General features: G+C 39.3%; 1 protein-coding gene across 2 annotated transcripts in view; it reads right to left on the reverse strand.

Annotated features, from left to right (window-relative positions):
* Positions 1-13166, reverse strand: part of gnav1 (guanine nucleotide binding protein (G protein) alpha v1) — an 85632-nt gene extending 72466 nt beyond the window's left edge. Inside the window, exons 1-3 of one of the 2 annotated variants that reach the window (XM_057843158.1) lie at positions 12956-13166; positions 12687-12872; positions 7512-7603 (exon numbers count right to left, since the gene is read on the reverse strand). In XM_057843158.1, the coding sequence (XP_057699141.1) occupies positions 7512-7603; positions 12687-12816 (222 nt within the window). In that variant the 5' untranslated portion in view covers positions 12817-12872; positions 12956-13166. The remainder of the gene's footprint in view (positions 1-7511; positions 7604-12686; positions 12873-12955) is intronic. The other variant, XM_057843159.1, reaches the window with a different exon arrangement.
* Between the last annotated feature and the right edge of the window lie 3275 nt (positions 13167-16441).

The following is a 16441-nucleotide window of genomic DNA, read 5'->3' on the forward strand; positions in this document are numbered from 1 at the left end:
AGAAATTGTGCAGAGACATGGCTTCCTGAATCCCTTTTATATACACCAGTCTTCATCATCACCATTCATGTATTAAACTGAATTTTATGAATACTAGGGATGTCCCGAATGCATATTTTTGCACCCGAGTCCTAGTCACCTGATTTTGAGAATCTGTTGAGACAGAGACCCGATCCAACACCAAAAAAAGTTTGTTTTTTAACTTCGACGTTCAAGTTGCCAAGAACAGTCACACAACAAATGAGTTGCCACAAGCTTAAGAATGACTAACAAATTAGTGCCTTACCGAGGCGTCTCTGGCTAGATCAAAGCTACAAACCTGTCAATCATCGTTAACTTTAAGTACAAAACACCAGCTGCACCGGTGACCAAGAAAAAAAAAGTATGGTCACTCTGCTTTTCAGGAGGGTAAGAGGCTGGACGAGCATGAAGCAAAAAAAAAAAAACAAAGATACTTTTTAATTAAAAACCCTATCCTTTTAACCCACTTCCGATCCTCTAAAAAATGTCAGGATCGGCCGATTTCCGATCATGTGATCAGATCGAGACATCTCGAATGAATACAATGTGGTCACAGTGAGTCAACCAAAATCTTCCCAAACAGAGCTATTCAAGTTAGGTGGAAATTATTGTAGTTTTAATATCACAGTTTTTTCCAATATAGTTCCACCCTATTACAAATACAAGGAAACTGGACATGACACTGGTCATGAAATCACTACACTACACTATAATAAACTTACTTCTGGTCTACAAAACACTTTATGATCTTGGACCAAAATACATGATCAAATTGATACGAAGCATCCAGACTGCCTTATGGCATCTGAAACTGATTTGTTGTGTATTCCAAGAACAAGAACCAAGCAGGGTGAAGCGGCATTAGGTTATTTTGCTCCTCACCTGTGGAACAAATTACCTTACGATATAAGGTGAGCCAAAACAGTTAACTCCTTTAAATCAGTGCTAAAAACACTATTGTTTACAACAGAAGATTCCTAACTGCCCTTAGTTAGATTCAGATTGCTCACATACCCAATGCATGAGCCATGGGTACAAAAATGCTACAACAATACAGTACAAGTTGAGTGACTGTTTTTCTAGACACCGTGTAATAGAAAATCATTTTTTCGATTACTCCGACAACACATGAATGCAGCATCAATATCACGGTTTGTGTGCCAATCGTCCCACCTGCTTTACAGGTTAGTCCCAGATAAACTGCCAATCTTTGTTGTTCGTTTTTATCTCTGTGTTAAATTTGTTGTTTTGGTTTCCTATTCCCATGAATTGTAAATTTAAATGGTTCAACTTTACTCCTTACGTATCAAGCAGTTAACTGTGGTAAACTACTCTGGTCGCCATTTCAAGTAGCAGATTAGGTGCAGTCTTTTAGTTAACTGGCTATGAATACAATGACAATTAAATGCGATTTGAGTGGGAGGCTCTCACCCAAGAGTTTTTGTCTAATATTGTGTTAATATGATATGTGGTATTTGAATTTTATCAATACTGATGCTATTTATTGCTATTTGTTTATATGACCAAGATGAATAGAATCAATCTGCATGAATTAATTGCCTATCTTTGGGATATAACCTCTAACAATTTTGTATGTCTGCTTATCATAATTTCCAGCTGCTTTACACGCATGTTTTTGTTACTGAAGTCCCAGTAATCTGGAACAAAATGTATTATTTTTTATTTCTATTTGACTCAAACAGCATTACTTTCACAATGGATATTACCAAAATATCAGCAAGGAGGAATGAAAACCTTTAGGCAACATAAATTATTTTTAAGTCACAAACTACCAGTTGAGTAGCGTTGGGCATTGAGCATCGATGGGATCTGGGAATAACACGCCGATGCTCCCGGAGCCGTTCGAATTTATTATTTCGATTCCAAGTTTCCAAGCCCTGACTGCCGACCGGAAAAAATAGCTGCCGAAAACCTACGAAGAAGAGGCCACATGAATTGTGTGTTTGTGCATTGCAACTTGATCACAATCGTAGACACTGTGCGGCGGCGCTCAAAAGTTTGGCTCAACTTCACAAAGAAAAATGACCAGTCAGCTCGGTGCAACATTTGCAACTCAGCTATATCATGCAAAGGTGGCTCCAAGACCAAAATGATTAAACACCTGCGGTTTCATGGAACACAAGTGTCGAGTAGTGCATAGCTGCGTGCCGCGTATTTGACACGCAGCGCCAATCCTCTAACCAGTCAGAACCAGGTAAGTAAAACAACAAATTACGTCTGTCTTCTGCTGCCCCCGTGACCCGACCCCGGATTAAGCAGCAGATGATGGATGGATCATGGATGGATGGAATAGTACGAAAATAAATCGTATTATTACATCGGGCTAATGTAGTTATAAAAGCAGCTACGTACTTTACCCTCGCCTTGCCGCCTCCGTTAAAATTAACAGTATTAAAGGCAACTTTTGTTTTCGGATCGGTTTTACAAATCATGAAATCCTTATTATTTTGCCATATCTACATCAAATTATGATCAATAGATGAATTTATACTAATGCTTTTTCGTAGCTCCCAGCTAAGATAGAGTTATGAAAAAGTATTATTATATTACATTAAAATATGAAAACCTATAAATGTTTGGGTGGTTTTAGTTAAAACACTGTTTTTTCATCTGTGTGATTTTGACAAAGATCAGGTCACATTTGATGGTGATTTTGTGCAGAAATGTGAGAAATTTCAAAAGGTTCAGATACTTTTTCATACCACTGTACATGTATGTAAAGTGCGTAGCGGCTCACAGCTAACTTACGCCTACGTAATTTTTGTGACTTTTTCTCATAGCAATAGTACGAGTAATCTCGTAGTCCTTTTTGTTAAATTTATTAATTCGGCCCTAATACTCCGTCGTATCAACGTGCATCATGACGTTTTTTTTTCAGTACTTCACTACAGTGATACGTGACATTTGTTTATCTACTCTGCTGTGAGCACCAGCCACCGGCTGTTTTGTCTGAGGAGGACACTGCTGGACACTACCTGTTCAGATCTCTCACGCTTACTGCCTGAGAATCAGATATGATCATTTTCCTCAACAAAAACGGTTTCTGATTTTATACTATACCCGCTCTTAATCTGGACTGGGTTTTACAAGTTGTTTTTTTTGTTCGTTTGATATTCTGCACCAGGTTAGCCTATTAGTGGGAGCTCAATAACATGTCAAAATGAATGCAGCATAAGACACTCTAAAACATGGGGAAAGAATATGTGTAAATGTTTTCTCCCTGAGCTTTTGAAAAACAAACATCTTTGTGAAAGTGCACTCCTGTGGAAAGAAACGTCAACATATTCAAGTTTAAAGACTGATATTTATTTACAAGTTAAAAATAGCCACGTGAGAAATTCATAGCAAAGTTCATTGAAAAATATCAGTTTGAAAAATAATCGAGAAGAAATTAATATAAATTACTGTATGCAATTTTTTTGACCCTGCCTATTAAAAGAATCGGAATCGAGAATCGTTTGGAACCAGAATCAAAATGTGGAATCGGAACCGTTCAAATTCAATGATGCCCAACCCTACAGTTGAGAAACACTGATAAATTATATAAGATATATTCCCATTTCTGTCCAGACAAAGTATAGCAGCAGAGTGCAGGAAGAGGTAAAGGAGAGATGTTGATGAGCATGAGCAGAGGTGAATTGACTATCAATAAGGGATGTCCCAATTTTGATTTTGAATACTGATGAAAAAAAAACAAAACTTTTTTTTTACAGAAACACACATTGTGGTTTGATTATATACAGTTTAAAGCACTATTTCTGACTTTTTATGATATATCAGTGCTAAAACAAACATTTGCCCGCTTGCCAATGCCCCAGTATTGTATTAGGTCTAGTGACCACCCTGGCATGAGCTGTGGGTTTTGTGTCATTCTCATTATTTATATTTCCTCTTTTAATTGTTTCTGTTTTTAACTGTCGCTAATGGTCAGAGGGCTACCGTTGAGGGCAATCAACATACAATCAATTTTCTGCCAGTCCATCGTAGTTAAAATGGATTGGACGCCCATGACCGTCAATCGCACTGAAACATTTTTATTCACTGCCAGCCCTCACAGTCAAATGGACTGGACATTTATCACCTTGAATGACAGTAGATGAGTTAATGAATCAATCAATGGAAGTTAATGTTTTAAATGTGGTCAATTTATCTCCATGATCTGCCTCTATTGAACCAATTTGGACTCTTCCAGAGTGGAAAAATACACAGTGAAACACAGATAGGAAGTGACTGGTGGGACAGGGGACGGATAAAATACTGCAGAGGGTCAGAGGAAAGACATGTGGCTAAAGATAAGAGTAGATGGGAAACAGAATGAAGCTAGTAAGTGTTTCCATTCTTCCCTACCAATCACAGTGCAAGTCATAGAATACGGGAGAAATAATGACAGTTTTCAGGGAGACATATGATACAGCTAAGAAAGCTATAACCCCTGCGGTCAAAAGTTTTGAGATGCTTCACCACTGCGAAGGATGAGAAAATTAAAAATTATTTGTCTATATAAGGTTTTTTTCAACCTAGCCCCAGTCAGAAAAACTAATCACTTTGGGTCACACCATGTTAATGCAGCAAATGGAAAATACTATCTTTAGAGCTCCTGTCATAATAATAATAATAATAATAATGATAATAATAATAAAAATTATCCTCCGTGGAATTCCCAAATTTGCTCAATCACATTCTCTATTTCCATGGTTGTTTATGATAATAGATAGTAATTTTATTCACCTTAAAGAGCACACGATAGGAGAATAAAAGTCTTAAATAGTATTATTATGTGAATTAGAATCATATTTTGAGACGATTCGACTATATACAAGAATTTAGCAAAGCGCAGATGACGAGAAATTAGTCTTTTAATCTGCCGGTTAGCCACGCCTACCATTATAGGGCTCTAGCGTCCCCAACAGGTGGATGACGTCAGCGGGAGACTGGGCTCATCGGTTTTACTATTTAACCCATTGAGGGGGAATTATTCAGAACGAGGAAAACTCGACAAAGAGAGCCGCAAAATGTCATTGTTTCAGTTTCTCTACTCCAATATTTTTACAGGATATTCTTTTTATCCAAGTATTTTTCCCCAATAGCTAAATAAATGGCTTGAGAAGGACCAGTCAGCCTGTGGAGGGGGAACTATTCACAACGAGGAAAACGCGACGAAGAGAGCTGCAAAATGTCATTGTTTCTGTCTCTTTACTTCAATATTTTTACAGGATATTCTTTTTATCCAAGTATTTTCCCCAATTGCTAAATAAATGGCATGGTCATGACAAATAACAGTCTTGTACTAAATGGAATATGAAATACTAAAAATGTAATTTCCCTTCCCCGGCTTCGGAGAATGTCAACAAACCAAGAGGCGTGACAGCTAGCCGACATGCTAACCCGAACTGAGTGATGTTTCAAAGTCTTCAAAGCGGAAAATCACACATAACTAGCCCGGATGTTTTGACATGACGACTGGGTTGTCGACTGTCTTCGTCGGAGAGCAATTTACAGCTCGTTCCCCGGAGGAGGGCGGCTGCAATTGTTGTGCCGCTAACGTGCAGCTAATGTGCTCGAGGAGTACATGCTTATCAATGATCAAACGTAACTAGTCCTTTATTTAAAGAAAGTTTGTAGTGATGTAATCACTGTATTCGTATTTGCCATAGTACAAAACAAGATGTTTACTCACTTCCTCGTAAGTCCAATGGTCCCACAGTAGTAGGGCTTGTTTTGGCCAATATTCACGGTGAATGGGAACATTTTGAAACTCCAAAAAGGCGCCTCTCCCTCATACAGCAAGATTTTTCTGCAGCTGTTTGGCTGGCATGATGCGAAAAATAAACGTATTAATCCGCAAAATCAGATGAATACTTAGTCCTTCTCATACAAAAGTACGGCTGTATAGTGGATAGGACTCCTTCTTGCGTACACGTCACAGAGCCCTCCTCCTCAATGCAAGACCGAAGCTGGAAGTCACTAATTTTCATGGCGCGGGATTCAAAAAACTAGATAAATATAGCGATCGCTTCCACACACATCCAAGCGGTCCATATCATTCAGGAGCATAAAATACAGCGTGTATTATGAAATAAACAGGCTTTTTCGTGTCACATGCACTTTAAGGAATCGTTTAATTTTGCTCTAAGCATCACGTTTTGCCCGGACTACTTTTTAATGTGGGACAACGCGCTGATGTCACGTGCGTTGAGGAAGAAGCAAAAAAAAAAAAAAAAAAAAAACCCTACTGCAGCCAACAGCCGCTATAAACTACGCCGACGTTGCTAAAAACTAGCCCGCATGATGCTACGCAGAGCATGCTACGGTGGAAGCAGGTAGCGTCTGAATCGTCTCATAGATATCACGTGTATATTGAACTTGATGCGAAATGACGGGGTCAGCGGCGTTAGTAAACAGCCGCCATCTTAAAGCATTAGACCTCTCAGCGCTAATAAATATGATTAACGTTACTGTCACTCACTCACGTAACGTTAGCCCTGCGGAGGGCTAGGTTTCTTTTAACTTTGACCACTGTCGATGCGTGGCTAACGTGTCTTACATACAGGCTTTATTTAATCTGTGAAAACAGCGCGCGGTAGAGTGATGAGGGTGTAAAATAAAAACTTAATAATGCTAACTGTCAATTTTAGCTCAGTAGTTATTGCTAGATAAAACACCAAGTAGCACTGGTCCCTAATGTGCTCCAATACCGCAGGTATCATACTGTAACGTTGACAAAGGGCGTTTTTGGGAACTTGTGGAACAACCAACACACGACTGCTGTCTGCACAGCCGAGGCAAGCGCACCTGCCAGAAGGACAACAACAACAGGAAGGCACGTTTCTTGCTCTCCCGCACCTCCCTCACCTCTGCACGTCACGCGGTGCATTCAGGAACGCATGCAAATATCCCCGCCATATTATAACCTCAAATGTTACAATACATTTATTTTGAGCACTGCAAAAACTCAAAATCCTATCAGGACCTACAGTTTAGATTAATTTAAAACTTAACTAGAACTTAGAAAATAGCTTGACAAAAATGGCAATTCAATTGAAACACTTGGGAAAAACACCTAACTTTTAAGTGATGTGTGTTATCAAGTGTAATGGCATTTTTAGGTAAGAAATATATATATATATGTTTCGATAAGATCTAAAAGTTTTTTGAGTAAAAGCAGTGAATTAGTCTTTTTTTTTTTTTTTTTTTTTTAATTCTAGTCATATCTGAGATGTAATTGTTGGCTGTTTTTAACAATGTACGTCAAAAATAAAGACATTGATTGACTGAAAGTGGTTCAATATTAGATGAAATGTCTTGTTTTCTCATGTATATTTATAATTGCTCTTTACCTAAAAAAAATGTTTTATCCGATTACTCGATTAATCGATAGAATTTTCAGTCGATTACTCGATTACTAAAATATTCGATAGCTGCAGCCCTAGTCTGATGTGTGTTCTTGTGTGTTTCAGCGTATTTCTGACCTTGAAGCTGCTAAGCTCTTGCTTGGTAAATCCATTGCTGTGGATGATCTTCATTTGTTTGACCAAAGTGCTTTTCCCACTTTCTGCTGCACCTAGAAAGGAATCAGACGATTGAAATATGTTTAGCAATGTACAGATGATGGATTATTATTCTGTACCATTATTTCGTCATTCCATCATTGACTGATAAATTTCTGTAAGTAAGAAATACAAAAATACTTTAGAGTGTATCTTGGGTCAATAACCAGTGTGCATTTGTTTTTATTCATTTTCATTAAATTAATTTGTTTTTTTATATGCATTGCATTAATTTATAAACTTATCTATAATTAAAAATATATATGTACAGGGTGACCCCACCAAAAAAAATCTTTTACCAATCCAATCAAACCAAGATAGAAGAAAAATATTTTATTCATAATAATTGAAGCCTTGAAACATGCCATTTAAGAAACAATTATGGAATTTTCATTTAAAAATTACATCCTTTAAATGGCATCCTCCTGCATGGAAGCATCCTTGAAATTTGCTGTTGACCAATTTTGAAAAAAAAAAAGTGGAATTTTTGCATATTAGCAGACATGAGCAAATGGCATCACTGCGAGACAGTGACCTTGAGCAAGTAAACAATTTGATATTTCAGTAACCATGGTGAATTCAGGATGAAATTCAAAGTATCCTAGCTCAGATGAGAAATCTCAGCAGCAGATTTCAAGCTTGCATTCGGACAGGAGGACCCCGTTTAAAAAAAAAAAAAAAAAAAAAAAAAAAGTAAAGTTCCATTATTGTTTCTTAAAGGGAACCTCGGACTTAAAGACTTGTAGGCTCTAATAAGCCACAATTGTTCTCTTTTACTAAAATATGTTAGTAGAAACACATATATTTTTGCCATTGATTTAATAATATATCGTATTTAGTGCATGTTTTGACATACATATGTTTCGCCATGTTTTATGCACGCAATGCACGCTGGGGGTGATGACGCCATTGGGCTGGACTGAGAGAATAGCTGTGCTAGCTAGCAAGCGAACCTAGTATGAAGACTAGCATTATTTTGTCGCATTCTGCTGCTGGTCAGATTGTTTTGTTACAGAGCTGTGGGATGAGTTTCCAACGTTGTACCTGCATCCAATTCCAGCTATTCAGCAGTGTCTTTAAACCGATCCTAGGCGGCTTGACGAGATATTGACTTGCTACCATTTCAGTTTGTATTCTTGACCCCTTTGTTGCAAGTTGCATCTTTGCCTTGCTTTATCCATTTGTCTGCCTCTCACTGTGGTTTTCCCTCATCACTTTTCCGCATGAGTTCAAATTGGAAGGGCAGAACTGACGACATGCTCATGTAGCTAAGGACTAAGCACTAAGCCAAGCACTGTGGAAGCCCAACAGCGCCAACCAGTGACATCACCGCCCAGACTTCATTGCGTCGTCAACAGCAATGGCGACCTACTAGTTAAACTAATTTTTACAAATTTAATTTGAATGAACACATTTAGAGGGGTTTTAATATGAAATTATTGTTCATACTGACATGTTTTCATTTTCCAATTTTTAAAAGTTCCCGTTTTTTTGGGCCACCCTGTATAATAGTAGTTGCTTGTATTTAAGTTTTTTTAAATGACCAAAATTAGCCACTTGCCCTATAAAGGATCAAAGGTCGTATGTGTCAACTTTTAAATTGCTGTCCATTGTAGTGACCACTGTCCCTGAAGGGGTTAACTGCCATTGACGGTGATAGACGTCCAGTCTATTTGAGTGCCTAGCAGTGAATGATCACGGTCAGTCCACCAAACTGAACTGAATAAAATTCAATGGCAGCCAATTTTGCACATGTTATGTACAGTGAAAGTTCAGAAAGTATCTGAACCTTTTGGAATTTCTCACATTTCTGCATAAAATCACCATCAAATGTGAGCTGATCTTTGTCAAAATCACACAGATGTAAAAACAGTGTCTGCTTAAACTAATACCACCCAAACATTTATAGGTTTTCATATTTTAATGAGGATAGCATGCAAACAATGACAGAAGGGGGAAAACAAGTAAGTAAACCCTCTGCTTAAGGAGACTTAAAGAGCAATTGAAACCAATTTTTACCAAACAACTTAGGTCAGGTGTGTCCCCAATCACTGATGAGCGGTTGAAAGCTGCCCTGCTCAGTATAAAACACACACCTGGTAAGAATTGTCTTGATGTGAAGCATTGTCTGATGTGCATCATGGGTCAGTCAAAAAAGAGCTGTCTGAAGACCCGCGGTCAAGGATTGTTGATTTGTATAAAGCTCTAAAAGTCTGGATGTTCATCAATTGACAGTCAGAGAAGTTGTATACAAATGGAGTTTTGACACTGTTGCTTCTCTCCCAAGGAGTGGCCGTCCACCAAAGATGACAACAAGAGTTCAATGCAGAATACTCAGAGAGGTAAAAAAAAGAACCCTAGAGTGTCTGCTATAGACTTACAGAAATCACTGGCACAGTTCAATATCTCTGTACTAGTGATGCACGATAATACATTTTTCAACCGATAACGATAACCGATAATTTCCTCCTCATTCCAACCGATAACCGATAATGTCAAGCCGATAATTCTATTAAAAAATTTATGTAAAATTTTAAAGTATACACAAAAGAAAATGTTACTGTGCAAAAATATAATTTATTGCTCTTTTTTTTTTCCGACATAAAATATGAACAAGTATTCAATTCCAACATCTAAATAACGACAGATTGTCTGACATTGTGTAATGGTAAACTTTTGGCAACAATTACTTACAGAGTAAATACCTAAGTTGCACAAAAATGCCTTTAAAAGCAAGCCATTCCTAACATATATAACATTAATACACTGCAAAACACACCTCCTTAAATTTAGTCAGTTTTAAGTGTAAATCTATTGGAAATAAGTGTGAAGCGGGATGCTTGTTAAAGAGTCTTTATTGGTCAAACTGCTGTGTTGCACTCCGTGAACTCTCGTGCACTCTCTCTTTAACCGGAACGCGCGCGGCTCTTTATAATGTCTAGTCACGTGACTGTGACGCAGCCGGTAACGCGCTCGGCCAATCAGACACACAATTAAGGTGGGTGAATTATGTCAACAAAGGGTCACCATAAAGCCTGGAAGAAGAAAAGATTTTGAATAATATTTGTGGCTACAGAATATTATTGTTATTTCATTACAACAGGAATGTGCATATTTAAATTGATAAGTGTTAATAAGTGCCAATAAGTTTTGATTATCCACTGTGACTGTAATTGAGCAGACAAATAAGTTTAATTAATTTGAAAAGTGATTGCTAATGTTATATCATGCTTTGTTGCACACTGTGAAAATGATTAACTCAAAAGAGCGAGGTGTTATGTACCCATTCTGCAGCACCTTGTTTACATTTGCGGCACTCACGACATTTGCTTTACAGCAGCTAAACTGATACACGGCAGTACTATTTGGATGGAGTTGGAGCTCGCATCTCCGTGCGTGTTGTTTTGTGCCTGAGTTTTGTTAAGCCGAAAATAAAGGCAGCGTTACAAAGTCATCTGACCGCTCGTCATTTTACATACTGAATGCATTATTGACTGGCTGACTTCGTTTTCTCCATGTTTAAATTATCATCTAACCACTGTGCCGTCGTGACGAGCTTGCTTACTGGACATCACTTTTCCAAATGTCCGTGGTGAAAATGTGATTGGCATGTTTTTCATGAAGAATGGTGGTCGTATAAACTGCATTATTTTTTTTATCCAGGGCTTTGGCTCTCGGGTCATTTCGGTAGAAAAAAAAATCGTGTCTCGTCTCGGCGGCTACATTCGTACCGGATAATCCGCCCGCACTGGCCGGTTCGCCGCGGCGTATTCGGGGCCTGGCTCCGCTCGCACGCCGTGGGGGAACGCTCGAGAAACCGGGGTGTTCGCCGGAGGTCCTGAAGCCGGGGAACCGGGCTCGCCTGTCGGACCGGCCAGAGCGGCGGGCTCCGTCGGAAGACGGCTACTTGCAGACTATCAGTCTCCAGTCGTGCCGGTGTTTAGCCTTAGATGCGAGTTTACCACCCGCCTTGGGCTGCTTTCCCAAACAACCTGACTCTGTATTGTCACAAGCCCCGCAGTTTACCTTGTGTTTACAATAGCCATAGCATTCCCGCTAGCAGCAGCCTCGTATTTGTTCCAAAAATCTTTGTGATGCAGTTTTAAATGGATGCTGGGTTAGTGGTTTTGAATCATGACGCTTTCTTTCGGCCTCGCGGAACTTCTGCGGTACATGTTTCGCAGATGGCGAGAGCGTCGGTTTTTTAGTAACAGCCGCCATAATATTCAACTATTTCTTGTCGTGTAACTCCGCCTCCTCAACCCCTCCTCCCTCAGGGGCTTCAGAGAGGGGAGGGGTTGAGGAGGCGGCGTGCTGAATTCTTCGGTTGTGCACATTTGGAGGCTAAATCAAGTATATAATTATCGGATTGCATTATCTGTTGATTTTTTTTATTATCTGGATTATCTGTGTGACGTCATAATTGCCATTATCGGCCGATAATTATCGGCGACCGATATTATCGTGTATCTTTACTCTGTACACACATCAACTATATGTAAAACTATGGCCAAGAATGGTGTTCATGGGAGGACTCCACACAGGAAGCCACTGTTTTCTTAAAAAAAAAAAAAAAACATTGTTGCTCGTTTAATGTTCGCAAAAAGGCACTTGGACACTCAAAGGATACAAAACTATTTCTAAAAGTATCTCACAAAATATTAAATGTGATGGTTCACTTGGTTATTTTCCCCTTTCTGTCATTGTTTGCATACTACCATTAAAATATGAAAACTTGTTTGGGTGGGTGGTTTTAGTTAAAGTAGGCACTGTTTTTTCATCTGTGTGATTTTGACAACGATCAGATCACATTTGATGGTGATTTTATGCAGAAATGTGAGAAATTCCAAAAGGTTCAGATAATTTTTCATACCACTGTAGGTTATGGCTACCGAATATTTCCACACTGCTGGTCTGCCGTACTTCTGGTCACTTTACATTGCTTGGCGACCCTCTGTGTATTGTACCAGCACAGATTAGTTGATATAAATTGCTTTTTCTAATAAAAGACTTTTAAGTTTTTATTTTAAGTGAGAGAGAATACAGATCTTATAAAAGTTTACCAGTATAACGTTGTGTAAAGTTCGTCTATCTTACCTAGTAGGAGTATTTTAACCACATTCATCTCCCGCTTGGCGCCTTCGTACAGGTCTCTGTCTATCTTGGCACTGCGTGTCCTCGCCTTCTTCTCCTCCTCTGTAACGTCGGTACCGAGACACAGTCCCATTCCGAGCACACATGTCCTCCTACCGGAGCTGGACTCGGAAGAAGTCCTGTTCTTGCCTAGGTTCAAATCAAGAGAGCTTCTTTACACTGCATGCTCACAAACAACTCCTCTGGCTCGGCGTGAAGAAAAGCTGCGCTACCATCTGCAAAACATCCCTCTGAAAAGTTTTCGTTATGGGCCAAACTGGACCAAACTCATTTGATGCATCGCTCCAGGCTTTGTTATACCGTTTTAAGGGGTTGTTGCGTTTGTTTCGACTACGGGAATGACCGAGTAGTAAACTCACAGTGCCTCCTCTCCTCGCATTCTGGATGGAAATGCTTTGGGGTTCGTGGGAAGTGACGTCATCATTCAACCAATCAGAGTTGTGACTTTCATATTTATATTGTGACGGGATAAAAGAATCCTTTTTGTTGCTGTTGTAAATTTCGGGGGGAAAAAAAGGTACACAGATGCTGTGATCGAGGCCATGTTTAAATTTTCATCCATTAACTGCCAGCGATAGACCAGATTTGCTGTCATAATAAACTGTTTATACATTGCTACATATTACCACAAACAACACTGAATATAATCATAAGGATCAGCAACCTTCCTACTTTTGTACGTGCTAGAATGTTGTTTCATAACAACTTAACTGACTGGCTGCCACTGATGACAGACGCACAGTCAATTTGAACAAGGAGGGGTAGTTGACATTACAGTGATCCCTCGTTTTTCCCGGTTAATGGGGACCAGAACCCTCCGCTATAGTGAAAAAGTAGCGCCGCCCACCCCTCTCTGTTTTTTTTTTTTTTTTTTTTGGGGGGGGGGGGGGGGGTTCAATTTAGTTATTCAGATTTAGCATTAGAAAGAGATACATATAAGACGTTTTTTCACGTTCTTCCCCAAAGTATAATTAGAAAAAAACCCAAATGTAAATATTTTAATAAATGGTTTCTAAGCACTTCAAATGTGATAATTATGATAAGTTTTAAACATGTTACTGTCCCACTGAATTATTATTTTTTTAAATAAAGTATAAAAATGCTTGTCTTTATTAACTCATTCACTCCCAACCATTTTCACCGGAGCAAGGCCCTTCGCTCCCAGCCAGTTTTTAATGGATTTTGAATGATTTTGCAAGGCCCACAGAAATTCTGTTCTATTGCTATATAAACATTGAACCCACCAAAAGATTAGACTCTCTTCTTTCAGAAAAGAAAGTTAGTTCATCTTTTCCATTCTTTAGAAATCAGCATTAGAAAATAACTTAGTTTGAGCAATTGTCCAATTTCTGATGAAAAAACGGGAGAAAGAGCTTCTGTGAAAGCATACATTTCAAACATAACTTTGATTATACACAGCTATTTTTTGCTCTAGTAACATCCCAAACATCCAAATAATGTTTTCCTTTTACAAAATAAGATAAACAATGAGGCAAATAGAGCTTTTGATAGCAAAGTAATAATTTATTTACACATAACTAACTGAAAGACAACGCTGTTCTGGCCGCGACGGCTGTTTAAACTTTTCCATCATCGCCGTTTGTCTCATAAAGATGATTTTTTTTTTTTTTTAGTCTCTGCCGGCTCTGCTCGCGACCAGCACGGACTCAAAGGCATCGTCCGCTGCACTAGTGGTCCCGGTCATTCTGCTCAGTCGTCCAGCGCCTGGCATCCCGGCGTCTACCGGTTGTTCTGCTCGGTCGTCCGCCGCCTGGCAACCATTCGGTCGTCTTCCACCAGCGCCTGGCCGTGCAGCTTGGCCGTTCGTTGCTGTTGAATCGGGTTGCGGGTCTTACCAAAAGCGCTACTGCCCTCCAGTGGCCAGTTTTATTGCTTTAAAATGGATTTTCAGCTTTGCACTTTGGAGCTAAATTGAATCACGACCCAGAGATGTCTTTTTGGAAAAAAAAAAAACCGTAAAAGACGTGTAAATACGTCTTTGGGACACTGAATCAATTAAAAATAGAACGTATTTATACGTTTTAGGGAGCAAATGAGTTAAATGCTTTATTGAGTGAGTCCACTCAAATCTGCTCAAGCTGCTCACTTACACACGAGTTGCCGCAGCAACTGTTTAACAGGTTTAACGATGATTGACGCGTGCGGTGCTTTGAAGCTTCGGGTTCCAGGCATCTGTGGCAAGATCAAACATTAAATGTCTGTCAATACTCATTAACTTTAATAAGCAACTCCAGTGCTTAAACCAGCACATCTCAAGGTCCGTCTTAAGTTTGCCTATGACCATTTGGATGATGCAGAGGAGTAACTGGAGCAAGTTCTGTGGTCAGATGAGAGTAAAATAGAACTTTTTGGTCACAATTCCACTAATTGTGTTTGGAGGAAGAAGAATGATGAATACCATCTCAAGAACACCATCCCTACTGTGAAGCATGGGGGTGGTAGCATCATGCTTTGTGGGTGTTTTTGTGCACATGGGACAGGTCGAGTGCACTGTATTAAAGAGAGGATGACTGGGACCCTGTTTTGTGAGATTTTGGAGAACAACATCCTTCCTTCAGTCAGAGCATTGAAGATTGGCCGTGCCTGGGTCTTCCAACATGAAAATCAACCAACGCACACAGCCGGGAAAACCAAGTAGTGGCTCCGTAAGAAGCATAACAAGGTTCTAGCATGGCCTAGCCGGTCTCCAGACCTAATCCTAATAGAAAACATTTGAAGGGAGCTCAAACTCAGTATTTCTCAGCCCAGAAACCTGATTAATGGGTGGGCCAAGATCCCTCCTACAGTGTGTGCAAACCTGGTGGAAAAACTACAGGAAACGTTTCACCTTTGTAATTGCAAACAAAGGTTACTGTACCAAATATTAACATTCGTTTTCTTGGGTGTTCAAATACTTATTTGCAGCTGTATCACACACATAGTTTTAAAAAATGATACATCGTCATTTCTGGATTTTCCTTTTTAGATTATCTCTCTCACAGTGGACATGCACCTACGATGAAAATTTCAGACCCCTCCATGATTTCTAAGTGTGAGAACTTTCAAAATAGCAGGGTTTTCAAATGCTTAGTTTTGTTCACTGCATATAAAAAAAGCTTTTACTTATCAGTCATTCACATGCCCAGAGAATCATCATAACTTTACCCCCCTATTGGCACTCTTGGATACATAACCACCAGTCAAGTCTTCGGAAGACAACATAGCCAAGGTTTCAACTTGACCCTCATAAAACTAACGGGTTGGTGAGATGGACATCAATCAAGCCTGTCTCTGGTTAGTCGCACACAGTTGAGAAAATGTTTTACTAAAAAAAGAAATAGTAAATATATTTAAAGCATAAAAATAATGTGAATCTCATTTTTAAAACTATTTTCTCACGAAGTGGTCATGGCTAACTACAAAGACTTTACAATGTTAGGCTGTTTTCCGGGCAATCCCATTCTTGTGACAGAAGCTCTTCCACGGCTTTTCATGCTTATAATGAGGCTGACGGTTTGCACTTTTCTGCAGTGGCCTGTACTGGACCGCACCCATCAGAGTTGGCAGGTTTGGGGCGACTGTGGCCTCATTTCACGGACTCAGTGAGCCGTGATGCACGCTGAGACAACAAAGGGCTCTGTCATGAGTGGGGTTGTTATAAGGGAACGGAAACTGATTGCCATTCTATGGGGTCTGTG

Source organism: Corythoichthys intestinalis, chromosome 8, assembly GCF_030265065.1.
Source record: "Corythoichthys intestinalis isolate RoL2023-P3 chromosome 8, ASM3026506v1, whole genome shotgun sequence".
Lineage (NCBI taxonomy): Eukaryota > Metazoa > Chordata > Actinopteri > Syngnathiformes > Syngnathidae > Corythoichthys > Corythoichthys intestinalis.